Here is a 16,668-nt window from a genome sequence, read left to right on the forward strand (position 1 = left end):
CTGCCGCCAACCCTTTACGGGACGTCCCCGTCGCCTCTTCCAGGTGGTACCCGATCCAAAACTTGTTTGGGTAACCTCTCCTCCGACATTCTTTGCACATGTCCATACCAGCATAACTGCCTGGACATGACGTCGTGCACGATATCTTTCTCAACCTTCATCACCTGGCGAATTTTCTCATTACGGACACGGTCCCGTCTCGAAATGCCGGCAGATCGCCGCCAAAAATCCATTTCAGTTGCCCTCAACATTTCTTGCGTTCTTTTCGTCAGAGGCCACACTTCACTACCATAGAGTACGATACTTTTAACGATGGCATCATATATCCGGTGCTTGTTTGCCTTTGAGATGCTCTGATCCCAGAGCACCCCGTTCAGCATTGCGATGACTCTCCTGCCCTGGATGATCCTGTCCTAATTGCTCTATCCATCCTTCCATCCTGATCGAGCCAAACACCGAGATACTTATAATACTTAATAATACTTTTAATACTTTTAATACTTATATACTTATGTTCTTAATTTAATATTAAAACAAGACCCGTAAACTCCTTCCAAGTTTAAAATCAGGAAACTTTACAAGTTAGAGTTACAATTCTTATGTCACGTTTTGTCAGTTTAAAGTTACAATTCCTGACTTTAAACCTAGGAGGCGTGCGTATATGTATATTATTTTAATATATAATGGGAAAAATTCGAAAGCTTCAGACACGTACGTTCTGAAAACCGATGAAAAGGAATTGATTTACCGATGGGCTCTCGTTGATATGACCTTAACTTTAACAACACATCTCCAGGGACCTCACACATCGACGGTGTAAGTCCGCAACCACATGTATGTATCTCGGTTTGCGACGTCGCAGACTTCCTGTCATACTTTATTTTTTAAATGGAAAACTGCGTAACGGCAATGGAGAATTTGCATGAAAATTTTTTATTGCTTCATCTGAAAGTGCTGATTTCACAGTATTTTTTATAATTTTTTTCTGATATGGGAAATAGTGAGAAAATGCACCGCCTAGTGAGGTTACCTGGCGGCTTTTCCCATTTTAAACGCACGTATTTTAGCAGATCAGATCATTTTGTCATATCTTCTCCAATAATTGTTCAATTCACGAACCAAAGGTATCCTCGTGTTCAGTTCACTCAGTAGTTTCCACTTAAACACGATATTCATCAAATTTCAGACACCTGCAAATTCTCCATTCTTTAAAACTGCCGTGATTTTTCTTCTCTGCGCGAAGGAAATTCTGCGAAAACTTGCAAAAAATGATTTTGATATGTTCTCCTTTAAAAAAAATAATAATATAGAGGCGGAGATTTTCAAACATCGCAAACGAGATACGAGGTTGCGGACTTACGCCGTCGATATGCTCTTCATTACCTTTGGATGGCGCCTGAAAGGGGTCTGAAGTAGGCGAGTGTTTGCCGCCAATCCGGCAAGGCTTTCCACACGAGTGATGAACAATTTTGATAATGAATCTCACGATGGCTTTGCTCTGGGTAAGGTCAGTCCCGCGCTGCAAGTTTCCTTTTTTGTTGCCACTAGAAATCGCATCGCGGCACTCTCTCCCCCATCTCTGCGCTGTACTTTCGGCCGGCTTTGCAGGTCACATGAGTAGAACGTCCAGCCGCACCGAGACCCAAAATCTCACTCTGGTCGCGTGCAATAGACTGATTTAGTGGCTACGTTATTCGATATAACATCGAGCCCTTCACTGAAAACAAATCTCGGCGTTTTTACCAAGGTCCGTTGATACCTCTACCATCTCAATTTTTTTTACTAGTAATTGGTAATTTTACCAAGACAGACTGGTAAGCTTACCTAAAAACCGGTATTTTTACTGTTTTTTTCAGGTAAGAATAACACTTTTATTGGTAATCAATTCCCGGTAACTTTGCCATTTTATCTCGCTAATTTTACCCCAGTCAATAAAAAATATTGGCGTTTTTACCGAGGTCCAGTAAAATTACCGAGAAAGTTCAATAATTTTACCGAGATTTCTCGGTAAAATTACCAATTCCATAAATGGTAATTTTACCAAGAAAAAACTGGGATCAAATAGAACCCTGAATTCTTGGTAATTTGCCCTTTTCATAGTAAATACTTCGAGATTTTTTTTTCGGTGTTGGTTCAAATGTAAAAAAAAACTTAGCACCTTGTTTCTGATTCGCGCCCTTTGTACCATGTTGGTAAAATGCGTCCAAGTGTTTCTTACAATCAAAAGTTCTCGTATTTAATGAGTCTTTAATTGATTTATGACCGGTCAATGACTAAATTTTAATAGATTAACACAATTAACTCATGAAGAATTCGTACATGAGGTTATGTTGGTTTGTTTTGGTTTAAACCAAGAGTTCGATATTATATCGAATGACGTAGTAACTAAATCAGTCTATTCGTCGTCTTCCGGGAAAGTATCACAAGCACCGCAAGCACCGTTTCTGCCGAAATTAAGTTGCTAGAGGTTTTGGTTTCCTCATATTTTCTCCCATGCATAGAGAAAAAAAAGCATGGTTTTTCTACGGTTACCACGGTATAGTAATGTCACACGGGATTCCAAGGTAGTAGAACCGTGGGTTTTGATTATTGTAATAATGATCACGGTGATTTTACCGTGGCCACGTAATACTACTGTGAGCACAATAATGCTATGAGTATGATTATGTTACTTTACTCGTACATAATCTTACCAAAGTCCACGGTTCTACTACCGTGAAATCCCGTGTGACATTATACTATTGTGGTAACCGTAGAATAACAGTGTTTTTTTCATAGTGTACGAAAATAACACGGGTTTTTTTTTTTGTTTTTTGTTTTTTTTTTTGTTAAATTCAAATCATTGATTGCTTTTAAGACAAACTCAGTCAAAGTCTATGAAAATTCTTATTGCAAGCGTGACGGACTAGACAAGCGTTTCGTGGTGTTTGCTCGTCCATCTCACGGAGGTGAGTGTAAAGCAACGGTCTCACAGGCAGGTCGCGACGCTGAGCTGGCGCGCGACGCGCTACAATGTTTTTAAAACTGTCCCTCGTCACTGACGTTGGTGACGCCAACTGCTATATCCGAAGCGGCATGCGGCAGGTAGGACCACAGAATAACTGCAAGCTTCGCCAGTAGGACTAGAACCATTGCACCCAGTCGCGCCGCCGCGCCAATTTCACGTCGCGCACTATCTGTGGAGCCGTGGCCTCACGCACCAGCGAAGTACCTATAAATAACGCACCTTGAATGTACTACTCCAACCTTCGTTTACGTACAGTAGCGTGGCGTGAATTGCGATGTATCGATCAATATGCCATTTAAACCTGCGGTGAAGAATCGATTCTTAAGGAGTTCGCTGCGAACACCCCGTTTATCGATCAACCGAGTTATCGCAAAGTACGCCACGCTACTGTTTACGTACCTCCTTACATCACAAAATTCAATTGATCTAGACGTTTAGCTAAACGCGAACCCTCCTGTTTGGAAGGTATGGATTCAATCGACATGAATCGATCGAAGATACAAAACGTGTATCGATCGACATGAATCGATCGACACCGATTCGATCGACTTATTAAAAACCGGTGTCGATTCGATCGAAAAATGAAAACGCGAATCAATCGACAGTTAATTCAAAAAGACCCGTTTCGATTCGATCGACATGAATGGATCGAAATATGAAAACGTGAATCGATCGACGTGAATCAATCGACACCGGTTTATCGGCCCTATTCGAAAAACTATATTTTTGAATGGGTTACATCAGGGATTTAAAACACGCGTTCCTCTTGAAAAGAATAGAAGTGGCTTCAGACTTTTCCACCGAAAAATTCCATAATTAAACGCAGTCCCTGGTAAAAATTGGCAGTAGAATCTGTGCCAAAATACCATAGACCTACAGCCGGCTGTAAGATTTCCAATAGCTTCTATAGCCGGCTACGCAATTTCTCATAGCCTTTTATAGCCGATGGCGATTAAGCAACAGCCAGGCGATAAAGTGTATGCTAAACGTTACTAATTACGGATGCTAGGACTTGGTGAGTTTTTGGACTACTGCTCTTTTTTGGACCGTAGTATCTTGATTTATTTTGCGAGGAAAGCACCGTACTATTGATGGATGCCTACCATTCCTAATATATTAGAGCACCTTCAGTTTCGTATGATACTGTGCAATACCTCTGGTGTGAAATAGTTGCTTCAAGCGCCGTGGCACTAAGGCGGGCAGCCAGCGCGAAACGCGCATTGGCGCCTACAAACCTAACAGAGATACTTCACGCATTGCGCAATGCGTGAAGTATCCCTGTTAGGTTTGTAGGCGCCAGTGCGTCGCCGCGAGCCGCTCTGCTTTGTCATAGGCTCTAACATTTAATCTGGCGAAGTCTGCGTTATTCAACTCATGATTTTGAAATGTTTGCACATTCTGTATGGAATATTCTCGTTTCAATTGATGAAAAAAAATATGTATTAAAGGAAAATATAACGTGTGTTTTGTAAATATTAAGGTGGTTCCGTATCAAACTTAATGATTTCCAAAGCACACGAATTTCTACACAATTTCCCATAGCCTTTTATAATCGATGTCGAAAAAGCAACAGCCAGGCGATAAAATGTAAAGCCCGGCGATAGGAACTATAGCCGCGGCTGTATAATTTTTTATCGCTTCGTATAGCCCGGCCGTATGATTTTCTCCGCATTCTACAGCCAGCTGTATGATTTTCTGTAGCCTTCTTTAGCCGGCTATAAGAATTCCTATGGTATTTTGAAACGCAGCTCTTATCGATAATTTTCACCAGGAATCGGATAAAATTGTGCGTCTTTGTTGATGAAATGACTCGTTGAATCGCATAAACGAAACGCGTTTTAGCTCCAACTTCCAAAATACGCACAGACCTTTTTCATAGAATAACCCTCCAGTAATAGCGTTTTTACTCTTATCGCAAAATTTATTAAATATATCTTTCAAAAATCAAAAATAAATTGCGGAAAAATGTTCTGCGACGAACTGTGGAAATTGCGTTTCAACGAGCCACTGAAAAAGAGTGATTATTATGGAAGTCGCAATCTCAATGCGGAATTTTGAATTTTGGACCGTTCATGTTGTACTTTTTTTTCTTTATTAAACAGAAGGAGATTTTTTGACTAAGCATCAATTTATTTGTGAGGAGGTTTTTGTTGAAGATGTCTAATATTTTAATTTGTTGCTGTAACAGATGATTTCTTTCTTCCTTCGAATTTTACATGAGTCCTGTTCTTTTATTTGTTCCAGCCCACGTACTCCAATGAAATAGTTTTCAACAAGAAAAATTCATCAAACATCAATAACTCCCCTAGCAGCAACAACAAAATGACTACCTCACTAAACAACAACCTCTCTGAATTAGACACCCTATTACAAGACCTAAGTAACTCCAAGTATGCAACCACCGATAGAAAAGGTAAGAAGAAGCTGAACTTCCGATTAAGGGGCTTGGAGGGCTAGGCGCATAAGTGCAGTTTTTGAAATAATTGAGATATTAATGATTGCAAGTAAAACTGGTTTTAATACATGTTCTGTAAAAAAAATTCGTCAATAAGTTCCAATTTTTAAGCATCAAAAAGTCAGTTTGGACCTTCTTTCCGCCATAAGGATCCATGTAATTTCGAAACTTCAAACAAATATTTCTCGAAATAGCAAAAACTGCACTCATGCGCCTGTCCTCCAAGCCCCTCAATTACACGAGAATTTAGTACTTTGAACTGTATTTTCGATTCAAAGCGCAACACAACACACAAAAAGAATGTCCTTTTATCATTTTCCCCCGCTATCTGTCCGGCTAAGATTGTTCGAAGACATGAGAGCTGGTCAGTGTTTATAAAGAAGTAAAACCAAGAAATGGATGGAACAAGTTTAAAAAATTAATAACTCTGAAAAGGCAGAACATCTAGACTCGTCTATGAGGTTTTTAAATATTTAGCTTTTTTGCCATGTTTTTGAGTTTCATTCTTTCATGGTTCTCTTTTCGGGCTATGTAATTGTGCATTCGTATCAGATGTCATGTACGAGCAAGGAAACACTCTTTTCTTTACCTGTAGCTCGGATTTTCAATGTTTGATCTCGGTTTTTAATTCCGCGATGCGGCAAGTTGCATGACACGGTCCCAGTATTCGAGTTCTGGCTCTCGCCGCTGAAACGCCTTCAGTTTGCGGGTAGGCAACACATCATGCACATGTGGACATCATCATCGAGCAGCATAAACAGCCGGCGCCGTGGTGTCCACAGTTTTCAAGCTTCAATCTTCTTCACTGCTCCATGTCCAACGAACTTCTACTATGCCGTTTTCATGCATACATACTCTGCACTCTCCCCTGTCATTCAATAGTCGCACAAACGAAAGCGTATAAAATAACATGAACAAAACTATTAAAATAGTCGCAACATTCTTGAAAACAATACATAAATCTTATTTTCAGTAATGATATTTAATAGAATACCTCGACTCGTGCGCTTTTAACAAAACTGGTACCCTTAACAGTCGCAGTAAGGAGCTTTTACACCGTAAAGATTCTCCGTTAGATATTTACTGAAAAATAATTCCTTGTAAATTTTTGTAAAACCTGGAATCATGAGTGGCGGTAGCCACCACCGGGCAAGTAACCTATCCTCCAACAATTGGCAACACAGCACAGCACAGCACAGCCCGGTCGAGGCAACGACACCATAGTTACACGAACTTGGCTTATTTGGGTTTTTAGTTGCGGTTCCAAAAGCTTTTCAAAGCAACGGAGCGACGGATTTCAGAAATTTTGGTGTCTAAAGATGCATCTCGGTCCCGTCTAACGAACTGTTGAGTTCCAAGGAGGTTGATGATTTATTAAAAGAGATAATTACGCATATGTGCCTAAAATAGCAAAAAGTATCCACTTTGACCATTTTCACGCTCTGTCAAAGCTATGGAGAATACGAGACATCGGAGCCCTATATAATGTTATATCAAAAGAATTGTCATGTTCTCGTGTAGTGCGCGTTTAAGTTTCATTAATAACCAAGGCATCCTAAGAAAAATATTGCGTCTAAACGGCTTTTCGGGTGCAATGGGCGACCCGACCTGCTGACGTTTATCATTGAATTTCTCGCTTACACTATTCTGGAATGAAATTATGGTTATTTCGAGGGAACATCCTGAAGTTATGAGGATTCTAAAAATTATATATGAGTAGGGGTTTACTTTTACCGTTTAGGCTGTAGCTTTGATTATGTCCCGAAAATCGTAAAACCCGAATTTACTAACACATACACACGGTAGAGTGACAATGTTAGTGCTCTCTGCAGTCAGCATCTCACCAGCGGAACAACAAAACAAACCACGAATGTTAGGTTAGTTCCTGTTTCACAGAGCAACAAAAACGATCGATACAATACGGAATCATTTGGTTTCAATCATTTCAATCCATTTACGACTTCAACAATGTTTGTGACAAGCATTATCATCGTATTTTACAACCTGGAGCAGAAGTTTATCGCCTCATCGTGAAGTGAATTCTGAATATCCAATCTTAGAACTCAAAACCTCACCATTCTACTCTCTCATTGTTCTCTCTTCATTTTTGGTTCAAATCAAGTGATTTAAAGTCGCTTCACTAAAATTATGAGACCCTGAATCCATTTAAGAGCGTGAAGCTCACATTTTTCTGGCATTACAGCCTTTTTACTCCTCAAGTTCTACGGATATGAGTCCATTTCGCTCAAGGTTTTTCTGAGCTCTGAGCGATACCAAGTGTTTACACATTTAAGATAAGTGAGGTTTGTCTTTTGGTTCTTCTTTTAGCAGTTTTAAAGTAAATTAGGTATTACAGTACCTTCGTCCAGTTTTGTTTCCTTGTTTAATGTTTATTAAGAGTCTTTCTACGTTAACACTCAAGGACATACATACTTACGCTCAGGTACCAATACCATTGTTTTTCTCTCACGTCAGGATGTACCTTTAAGCATGCTAATTTACTAAAGAAACTCCTCCAGTGATAAATAATTTTAAGCTTTATTACGAAGTAAAAACCTCTGTGTGGTGTCGCTAAATTTCTCAGATAAGTCTCAGTTTAGACATGTAGAACAGACGTTCACTTTTGTCCGTTACGTTCCCTGCTCTTATAGCTTCACATCTTACTTTGATCTCTGATTCATCGATTAATGGCACTTTTAGTTCCATTCATCATCAATCAGTTCAAAGCTATCTCAACGATGAATCATCAAACGTCATATCAAGGAAGAAATTTTCTGCTGAAAGCTATGCGACGGAATTGACAGTGCAACTCAACTTACGAAAGCATGAACCAGGACATAAGAATCTGTCTCTAAGTGAACATTTTTTTCAACTCATCAGGCAGTTTAGCAGGTAAGAAATCTACAGTTGATTAATTAAGGATTACCAGATTACATGCACACTGGTTTTCCAACATTTACGGTAGATAGGGATATTTTTATTGATAATGATTAATGACGAAACGAATATATCAATACCATGGCCAAACTGGGAAACTACTTACCGCAATCCACAAAGTTCATCCTCAAAGACTTTCAGTCTTTTCATTTCTCTGCTGATAAATAATTCAACATAATTTCTGAAAATCGTGTAATTAATGACTTCGATGCGCAGAAAATTCTTTTCTGGGATTTTAAGCGTAGTGGTCACTAACTTTTCCCTGATTTTGGAATGTCCTCTTTTGACATTAGGTGTCTCAGATAAAAATTCTTTTCACAAAAATTTCAAGTTTTTACTTGACTTAATTTTAAGTGTTTAGTCTCTTTAAACTGAAAAGTCCAATTTTTTTACTGGGAGAAGGAATTTCAATGCTCCGCAGCAAAACTACCTGACATATTTTCACAGTGAGGAGGGCTTAATTTCCTAACTTTTACAGAACCTGTCACCCTGTCTATCCCTCAGAAATTCAGTGAACCAGATGAGATTCAATGAGGGTCGTTGATAACTTTACCACTAAATTAATACCGCTTAAAGGATTTTGGAGGGAGCAATTTTACCCACTAACATTGTTGTCTAACAGGGTTTATTCATCAGAGCCCTGAATTGAGGAACCAAGAGAAAATAATTTGTTTTCATTTACTCCTCAAAGATGATACTATGACCATGATGCAGGTCAGTACCTATGAGAACTATATAGATCTCATAAAATTTCAGTAAACCTTGTCGCTGGGGGAAAGATCTAATACATACTGAAGATAATCATCGAATAATGTACTCTCCTAAATAAAGACAAAAATTACAATGAAAATGTTCATTATTTGATGAAAAATAAAGTACAAAAATTTTCAGAGTCTCAGAGGACACCAAGAATGCCAAAAATCTTAAAATAATTTCCTTTCACAAACAAAAATAAAAATGACACTGAACATTTTTAGCAGGGCTTCTTGATAATCAGAGAACAAAAATTTTGAGAGCTTGACACTTTTAATCCTTACAATTTTTAGATTGTAACACTAATGAGGTCTGGGAAGCTGTTGAATGCCCTGATTTCCAAACTTCTATTACTCAAGCAGCTGCACACATTTCTTTGAATTTCAATTCCATGGTAAAATTATTTCTATTGCATTGTAGTGTTGAGAATGTTGCCTATTTACTCATTGAAGGAACAATTTTTAGAGCAATTAATTTGAAATAAGTACCTACCGTTGTTGCAATTTATCATTGAATTTCTTCGTATTTCTTTTCTTTCTTCTTTTTCTTTTTTTGGGATTCTACAATTGTATTTCTTTTCAGGGATATCTACAGTTGTGTAGATTTTGATTTTTAAAACTCATCTCTTTTTAAAACTAAGAGAGCGTTGAAATAATTATCACTTACCATGTATAACTTTCTGCAAAATTTGCCTCAGTTGATGCTCTCACAAGTTCAGTTGTAAAGTCAATTCAGCCATAGCTTTCCGAAGAAAATTTCTTCTTCGATCTAACAATTAATGATTAATCGTCGAAATAGCTTTGAACTGATTAATTAAAAATGACAGTCAAGGGTGTAAAAAAATAAGACGGATCCGAGAAACTTTGCTACACAGCAAGGAGATATCCACTTCATAGCTATAAGCATTAAATGGATTACATTTTGCAATTAGGAGCCACTATTTCTGGTCCATTTTAGAAACAGAATACATGCTATTGGTTTCCCTATGCAGATATGTGCTTCTATGGGAGAGCCAGAGGTAATGGTTCCTTATTGTAAAATGTAATCCAATTCCTTCACAAGTGCGGGACTTCATTTGGTAAAATAACAGTTTTCTTGCAAAAATGAGATGATATAAACTCCAAAAAACCCAAAAACTTGGGTAAAGAGACTCCGGGCAAGTCACCATCCTCTTGCCAAAAACCTCCAAAAGCTCTTCTTTGTTCCCCTCTTCAGTGGAAAAAGAAAATATCACACTACGACAGTTTCCATTTCTGTCATAGAGTACCCCAAGCGGACCAAAGAACGGAACTCTTAGTCGTTTACACATTTACCTATTTAACAAAATCTCCAGGAGGTCACAGACAGGCTGGCAGCCCCTCATCGGACCAAAACGCACACCGTACCATTTTTTTCCTTGTAGGTATGTGCCTCCAAAGTACATGAAATGACTCCTTGAGGGGCGGGCAAGTTTGATTGAAATTCACGTTGTCTTCTGAAAATGAGCTAAAATTTTTACCTCGAAGAAGAAGAAAATCGAGTTATCATTTTCTTCCATACATGGTAGGTATGCCTATGAGAGGCACCAGGAACGCCTTCCAAAATTATTGATGCAACCCGCACGACTCCGAAGTCAGCGGAAACTTTCTTGAAGCGTCTCCTAAGATTTTCCCTACGCAATAATCCCCTTCAAAAATGAATGATGCAACAAGCGCGTCCTGTTTGACCACGAAAGCTCCTCAGATGAGAAGTCCTTTGGTCTGGTCAGAAAAATATTCGAACTTTATTTTTCATCTTCTCTTCTCATTTCCCGCATTGACGGAGGCGAAATTTTTTGGAAAGCATGACGCGCCCGGCCCAATGCGTAAAAAAAAGTGCGAATAGAATATGACCTTCCATTATGAATGATCGTTCAGGAATACTTGTACAACAAAGACGGTACTGTTTATTTGGAAATGTACAAAGCCTCCTCGTAGTCATAATTGACTTTTTCCATTCTGATCCCGTACTATCAGTTCGGAAATTGGCCTCATTCTCAGTGAGCCCGAACATCTGTTTCCTAAATATTTTTAGCAGTCTATCTTAGGTTGATCCTCAGTGAGAGCATTGGGCCGGGCGCGTCATGCTTTCCAAAAAATTTCGCCTCCGTCAATGCGGGAAATGAGAAGAGAAGATGAAAAATAAAGTTCGAATATTTTTCTGACCAGACCAAAGGACTTCTCATCTGAGGAGCTTTCGTGGTCAAACAGGACGCGCTTGTTGCATCATTCATTTTTGAAGGGGATTATTGCGTAGGGAAAATCTTAGGAGACGCTTCAAGAAAGTTTCCGCTGACTTCGGAGTCGTGCGGGTTGCATCAATAATTTTGGAAGGCGTTCCTGGTGCCTCTCATAGGCATACCTACCATGTATGGAAGAAAATGATAACTCGATTTTCTTCTTCTTCGAGGTAAAAATTTTAGCTCATTTTCAGAAGACAACGTGAATTTCAATCAAACTTGCCCGCCCCTCAAGGAGTCATTTCATGTACTTTGGAGGCACATACCTACAAGGAAAAAATGGTACGGTGTGCGTTTTGGTCCGATGAGGGGCTGCCAGCCTGTCTGTGACCTCCTGGAGATTTTGTTAAATAGGTAAATGTGTAAACGACTAAGAGTTCCGTTCTTTGGTCCGCTTGGGGTACTCTATGACAGAAATGGAAACTGTCGTAGTGTGATATTTTCTTTTTCCACTGAAGAGGGGAACAAAGAAGAGCTTTTGGAGGTTTTTGGCAAGAGGATTGTATTTACAACAACTGAAAATGTGCTTAGTTGTTGTGCAAATACAATAATGGTAATTTTCTCACTCTCTTCAAGCATCTGGAATTTTTTTGGAACACCCAGGAAGTTTTTTTCACAGGGGATCATTGCTGTAAGCTCTCTGGCCCTCTCAATTGTCATTTGTGGCCATTTTTTTTCCTCGTTCTATTGGCCTGCTTTCCATGATTTTTCAGGCCATCTGCAAGCGATAGTTGTGATAGTCCCTAGATGAGCCCGTTTTATTCAGATTTTTGGAATATGACCCAGATTTTTGAATGTTAGGTGATAAAGTTGTAAAGTCTCCCTTTTAAGCAATGTAAATGTTTATTTTTTGTCAGAGTTCGTGCTAAAGGTATACCGGGTCGATTTTCATGTTTTTGCGGATTTCGATAAAAGGCAGTCTCTGGATAAGCCCGCTCCATTTTGATTCCCTCACAGGGGCCCGTGTACGGGCATTAGAGGGCGCAAAGCACGGGGGTTGGGCCACGCAACGGCTGGAAGGCGTACCCTCTATTATCCCATGTAACATCTAGTTTTTGTGTCCAGGTTAAAACGTATGCAATGCTTCTCTTATCTAAATAAATAAACAGAAATAACAATTGATTCGTCCCAAAAAAAATAAAAATGAAAAAACTAAATGAGCAAGTACTTTCTGTCACAGGGCAAACAAGAATCCCGAAGTTCAATTGAATAAAACTTTTTGGAATTCAATTTTTCTTTGAAAGAATTGGAGTGAAATTTTTCAGCTGCTTTTAATATCAGTCAGGTCCTTCCTCTGTAAATATTAATTCTCTCGTTGAGGGAGGCTCTTGAATGACTCAAGAATTGTCTAAATTGTAGACAATTCGTGCTTAATCGAGAACATTGTGTTTTTAATGGCCCCCGTCAAGTCGCCCTCATGCCTTACTTCATTGTGGTTTGAGCTTGAAAAATAAAATAGAAAGGAAGATTATCTTGCCTATTTTCGCTTCTGTTTGGCTCGATATAACAGCTATGCTGACCGAAAATATTTCTGCGCATAAAACGTCCTCAATTTTACCAGTCATAATATGATTTATTAGTTGTAAAATTAATCCCTTGCCCTGTGGTTGATCTCTCTCCTCCCCCGAGCAGAAGCAAGCTTTTGCAGATCTGATATTTTAAGAACTTTTATGCGAGACAAAGCCATGGGTCAAGTACGAAAACCGTCGTTTCAAACTTCACTTTAACATCTTATTTTTATATAGTTCCCACAATATTTACTTTTTTAAAAGGAAAGGGTTCTACAAGGATTACAAAAAAGCCCCAGATGTTACAACTGGGCGGGAAATATCATGAATAGTCAAGTAAATATTGGGGAAAATCTGACAACGCAATGGGGAAGTGGCAAATATTTTTTGCAGGATTGCATAAGATAGTTTTTCTGCTGAAGTCGTGGTAATCCTAAAGAGTTAATCGAAAAGTTCAAAAAATCATTTCTAAGGGAGAAATATTCGATCAAAACCCGAGCACGCACAAGCTGACAGTCGAATTGACTTATAGAATAGCGATGATTGAAGCTGATCGTGAGTTCAGCCAATCAGCAAACGTCGTTTCTCCTTGCCTGTCTACGTCATCAAAATCCACCGAAAATGTGATTTCAAACGGGTTCTCCTGCCCATTTTTTAGGGTTAAAGAAAAATCTGAAAAATTCCCTTAAGCTTAGTTCATTCCGTAATTTCAGGAAATAAATCTTATAAAAAATGGATTATACTGACCCATTCTGAGTTCTTTTAGGTAAACATTTAATGTTTTAACTGACCTAGCGTTATTTTTCATGATGTGTACTACCCCTTGAAATTTTTTCAATAGATCGGAAAAAGGGAAACTTATGGGAAATACAGTAAAGACCTATGTAACTCCGGGTGTGTATACGTGAATATTTTAGTTCCTTCAATTTACTCATCTCTCTTTCGGAGCCAATTATTTCTCCTCATCTCCACTTAAATCGGAAGAAAATTTTTGAAACCAATAAATCATACCTAGGCGGACTAAAAACTCTAAATCTTTATTCTTTGTAACAATTTAACAATTGTGTGTTTTTTTCCTGTTTCAGTGACCATTGACTCTCCAAAACTGAATGGATATAGTCATAATCATTCTGATTTTGATCTTTCGGCCAGCCAGAGGCCTTCAGTTGATAGTCTGTTGGAACAATTGAACACGACGACTACACCCAACGGGTAAGCTATTTTCCCCTCTCTTCCTGATAATATTTTTCTCGCTGTACGTCTTTATTAACGTCCTCATCGAGTTTTTTATTTAGTTTCCAGGTTTTTTTTTTTTCTATCGTCCAGATTTTCTGGGGGAGGGGGATAGGATAGATGAGCCAGATAGGAGGCTTTTTCAAGTTTTTGGAAAGGAGGAGGGAGGGTGAGGTCCACCCTGGCCCCTTAGGAGCTGCGACCATGGGACGTAAAATTAAGTAACGCTCCAAAAGGGAGGGGCCTTTGCCAGCGTTACTTAGCGTTACAGTGATGAGGGGGAAGGTATAGAGCGAAGCGTTACTTAACAAGTTTAAGTTATTTATTATTTTTGCTGGTTTCTGTGGAATTTTTTAACTGTCGTCTTTAGAAGTTTTCGTCGCTAGAAATATTCCCTGCAAAACTGTCACTTTCCCTCACTAAATAGAAACGCCAATCCGTTCAATAGATGCAAGGTAAATTTATATTATTTTTCGTCGGAATGGAGGGAGGGGTTCCAGGCAAGCGTTACGTAATTTTTAGGGGGGTCCGGCGTAGCGTTAGGGAGCGTTATATGGGTGGTGGGGGTGTCAGAAACCGTTAGCGTTACGTAGTTTAGGGATGTCCCCACGCCCAATGGCGGGAATCTAATGGATCCATGCGCGGCTTCTTAATATCATGAGTTTGGGAGCATCGTTGTCGTGTTCCGCTGGTAATTCTTCTCTACATCTCGAGCGAATCAATATAGAAAAAGCACCCTTATCGTAAAAATCGGCAACACCGGGAGGGAAAGGGCCAGCGCCCGGCTCGTCGGCAACCAACCCGGCCAACCTCGGAAACACCGCGGTCGGGGAAAAAACAAAAATCACGCGGTTGATTGATGTCGCTTAAAAATCTATTTTGAAATTTGACCTAGTATATCTGCTGGACGTATTATCCCGCGGTTATTCTCGTATTTGTTTTCGCCCCCCCCCCCCCCTTTCCCCCTTTCCCATCGCACGCCCCCCACGTCGTCCCGGCGTATTAACCGCGCGTCGGATCACCTGCAATATTATATTTATAAAAATATATTTGTGTAAGGAAGGAAACGGTGCGCTGAAAACGCTCCGCCTGGACCCCGGGCGTACGCCCACGCACTTGCATCGCTGTCAAATCTACGATTACTTTTATGTTTATTCGACCGACGTAGCCGCACCCAATATCAACACTGCTGTACTAAGAGAAAACACCATATGAGCATTCGGAGGTTGCCAAATTTCTCCCGACGGAGTATCCAGGCAAATCCAAGGGAAGTCGTGAATCATATTACCCCTTTGAAAACAGACACCTTATACCTGACATTGAGTGGAATTTTCCGAAAATTCAAAATCAATTTTTCATAATTTTTTACAGGATGTCCAGCATCAGGATTTTCCCGATTTCCCCGATTATATCAGGGTTTGAGGTCAATCAGGATTTAATCCCGATTTCATCAGGATTTGAGGAAAAATCGGTCTTAAAATCAGGATTTGAGAAAAGTCGGCCTTCCGCTTATTTTCCGTTAATTATCCGTTATCCGTCCGTTAATATTTCTTCGCAAAAAATCAGGATTTAATCAGGATTCGAAAAAATTATAAAGTCAGGATTTAGCAGTTAAAAATCAGGATTACATCAGGATTTCCCAAAATGAAAAAAAAACTAGACACCCTGCTTTATGAAAATTCGGTTGGCAACAGCAGCGATTTCGCAACGTCCTAGTGACCATACGGTGTTTTTCCGGGCGCGGCCAAACAGCAGAGTGGAAAGCACTTGACTTGTATCGTCGTAAATTTTCCGTCGTGTCTTGGATTTGTTTGGGGGATCAACCAATGTTTTGCTTCGGACAGATCGTTAATATTCTAAATGTTCCTCTTCTGTCTCTCTTCCTTTTTCCACTTCCTCCTCTTTCCCCTCTTCGAAGAATATAGATCAAAAGAAAGTAAGGCTTTACTTAAAATTTTTGTTGCATCTAAAACCGTAGTTTCGTAATTGCGCTAGCGAGTTGTGTCGTGGATGGTCTAGCTTTGAAAGCGAACATTAGGATTTGGACGTTAACTTTTCTTGACTAGGAACCGCGTAATCTGGAAAAACTTTCTGATCCCAGAAGAGATAGTCGGGTCGATTTGAAGGCTAGTGAAGAAAATTCCCTGACACGACACACCAATCACACCATTCGTTAAAATAAATTGTATTCGATTATGGTTCGATGTATCGTTTGGTTCAAAACAAAGAACATAACCTCAAACAAAAATTTTAGGATTTAAGGAGGAAAAGCTGAAAATGAGAAAATTCTCCACAATTTCACTTTTCATCACCATTTTATACTCATCATAAGAATCAAAAATCTATCACAAGAAACCCGTCTCCTAAAATTTCTCAATTGACTTCAGTGGCTATGTTTACATGTTGAACCAATCGATATCGATACAATCTCATCTGTTTGATGTGTCGAATACGATCCATTCCAATTTCCAGACGTTTAGGGAGCTTGAGAAATCTTTTCACTTCTTTTTAAATGATT

At 39.3% G+C, this 16,668-nt stretch overlaps 1 protein-coding gene across 5 annotated transcripts in view; it reads left to right on the forward strand.

Annotated features, from left to right (window-relative positions):
* The window catches only part of LOC109038492 (paxillin), a 120,770-nt gene that overhangs the window by 81,052 nt on the left and 23,050 nt on the right, over positions 1–16,668 (forward strand). For all 5 annotated transcript variants that reach the window (XM_072295999.1, XM_072296015.1, XM_072296003.1 and 2 more), the window contains 2 exons: positions 5,252–5,420; positions 14,003–14,129. In XM_072295999.1, coding sequence (XP_072152100.1) covers positions 5,252–5,420; positions 14,003–14,129 — 296 coding nt within the window. Of the gene's footprint in view, positions 1–5,251; positions 5,421–14,002; positions 14,130–16,668 lie in introns of those variants that run through there.

Source organism: Bemisia tabaci, chromosome 1, assembly GCF_918797505.1.
Source record: "Bemisia tabaci chromosome 1, PGI_BMITA_v3".
Taxonomy (NCBI): Eukaryota; Metazoa; Arthropoda; class Insecta; order Hemiptera; family Aleyrodidae; genus Bemisia; species Bemisia tabaci.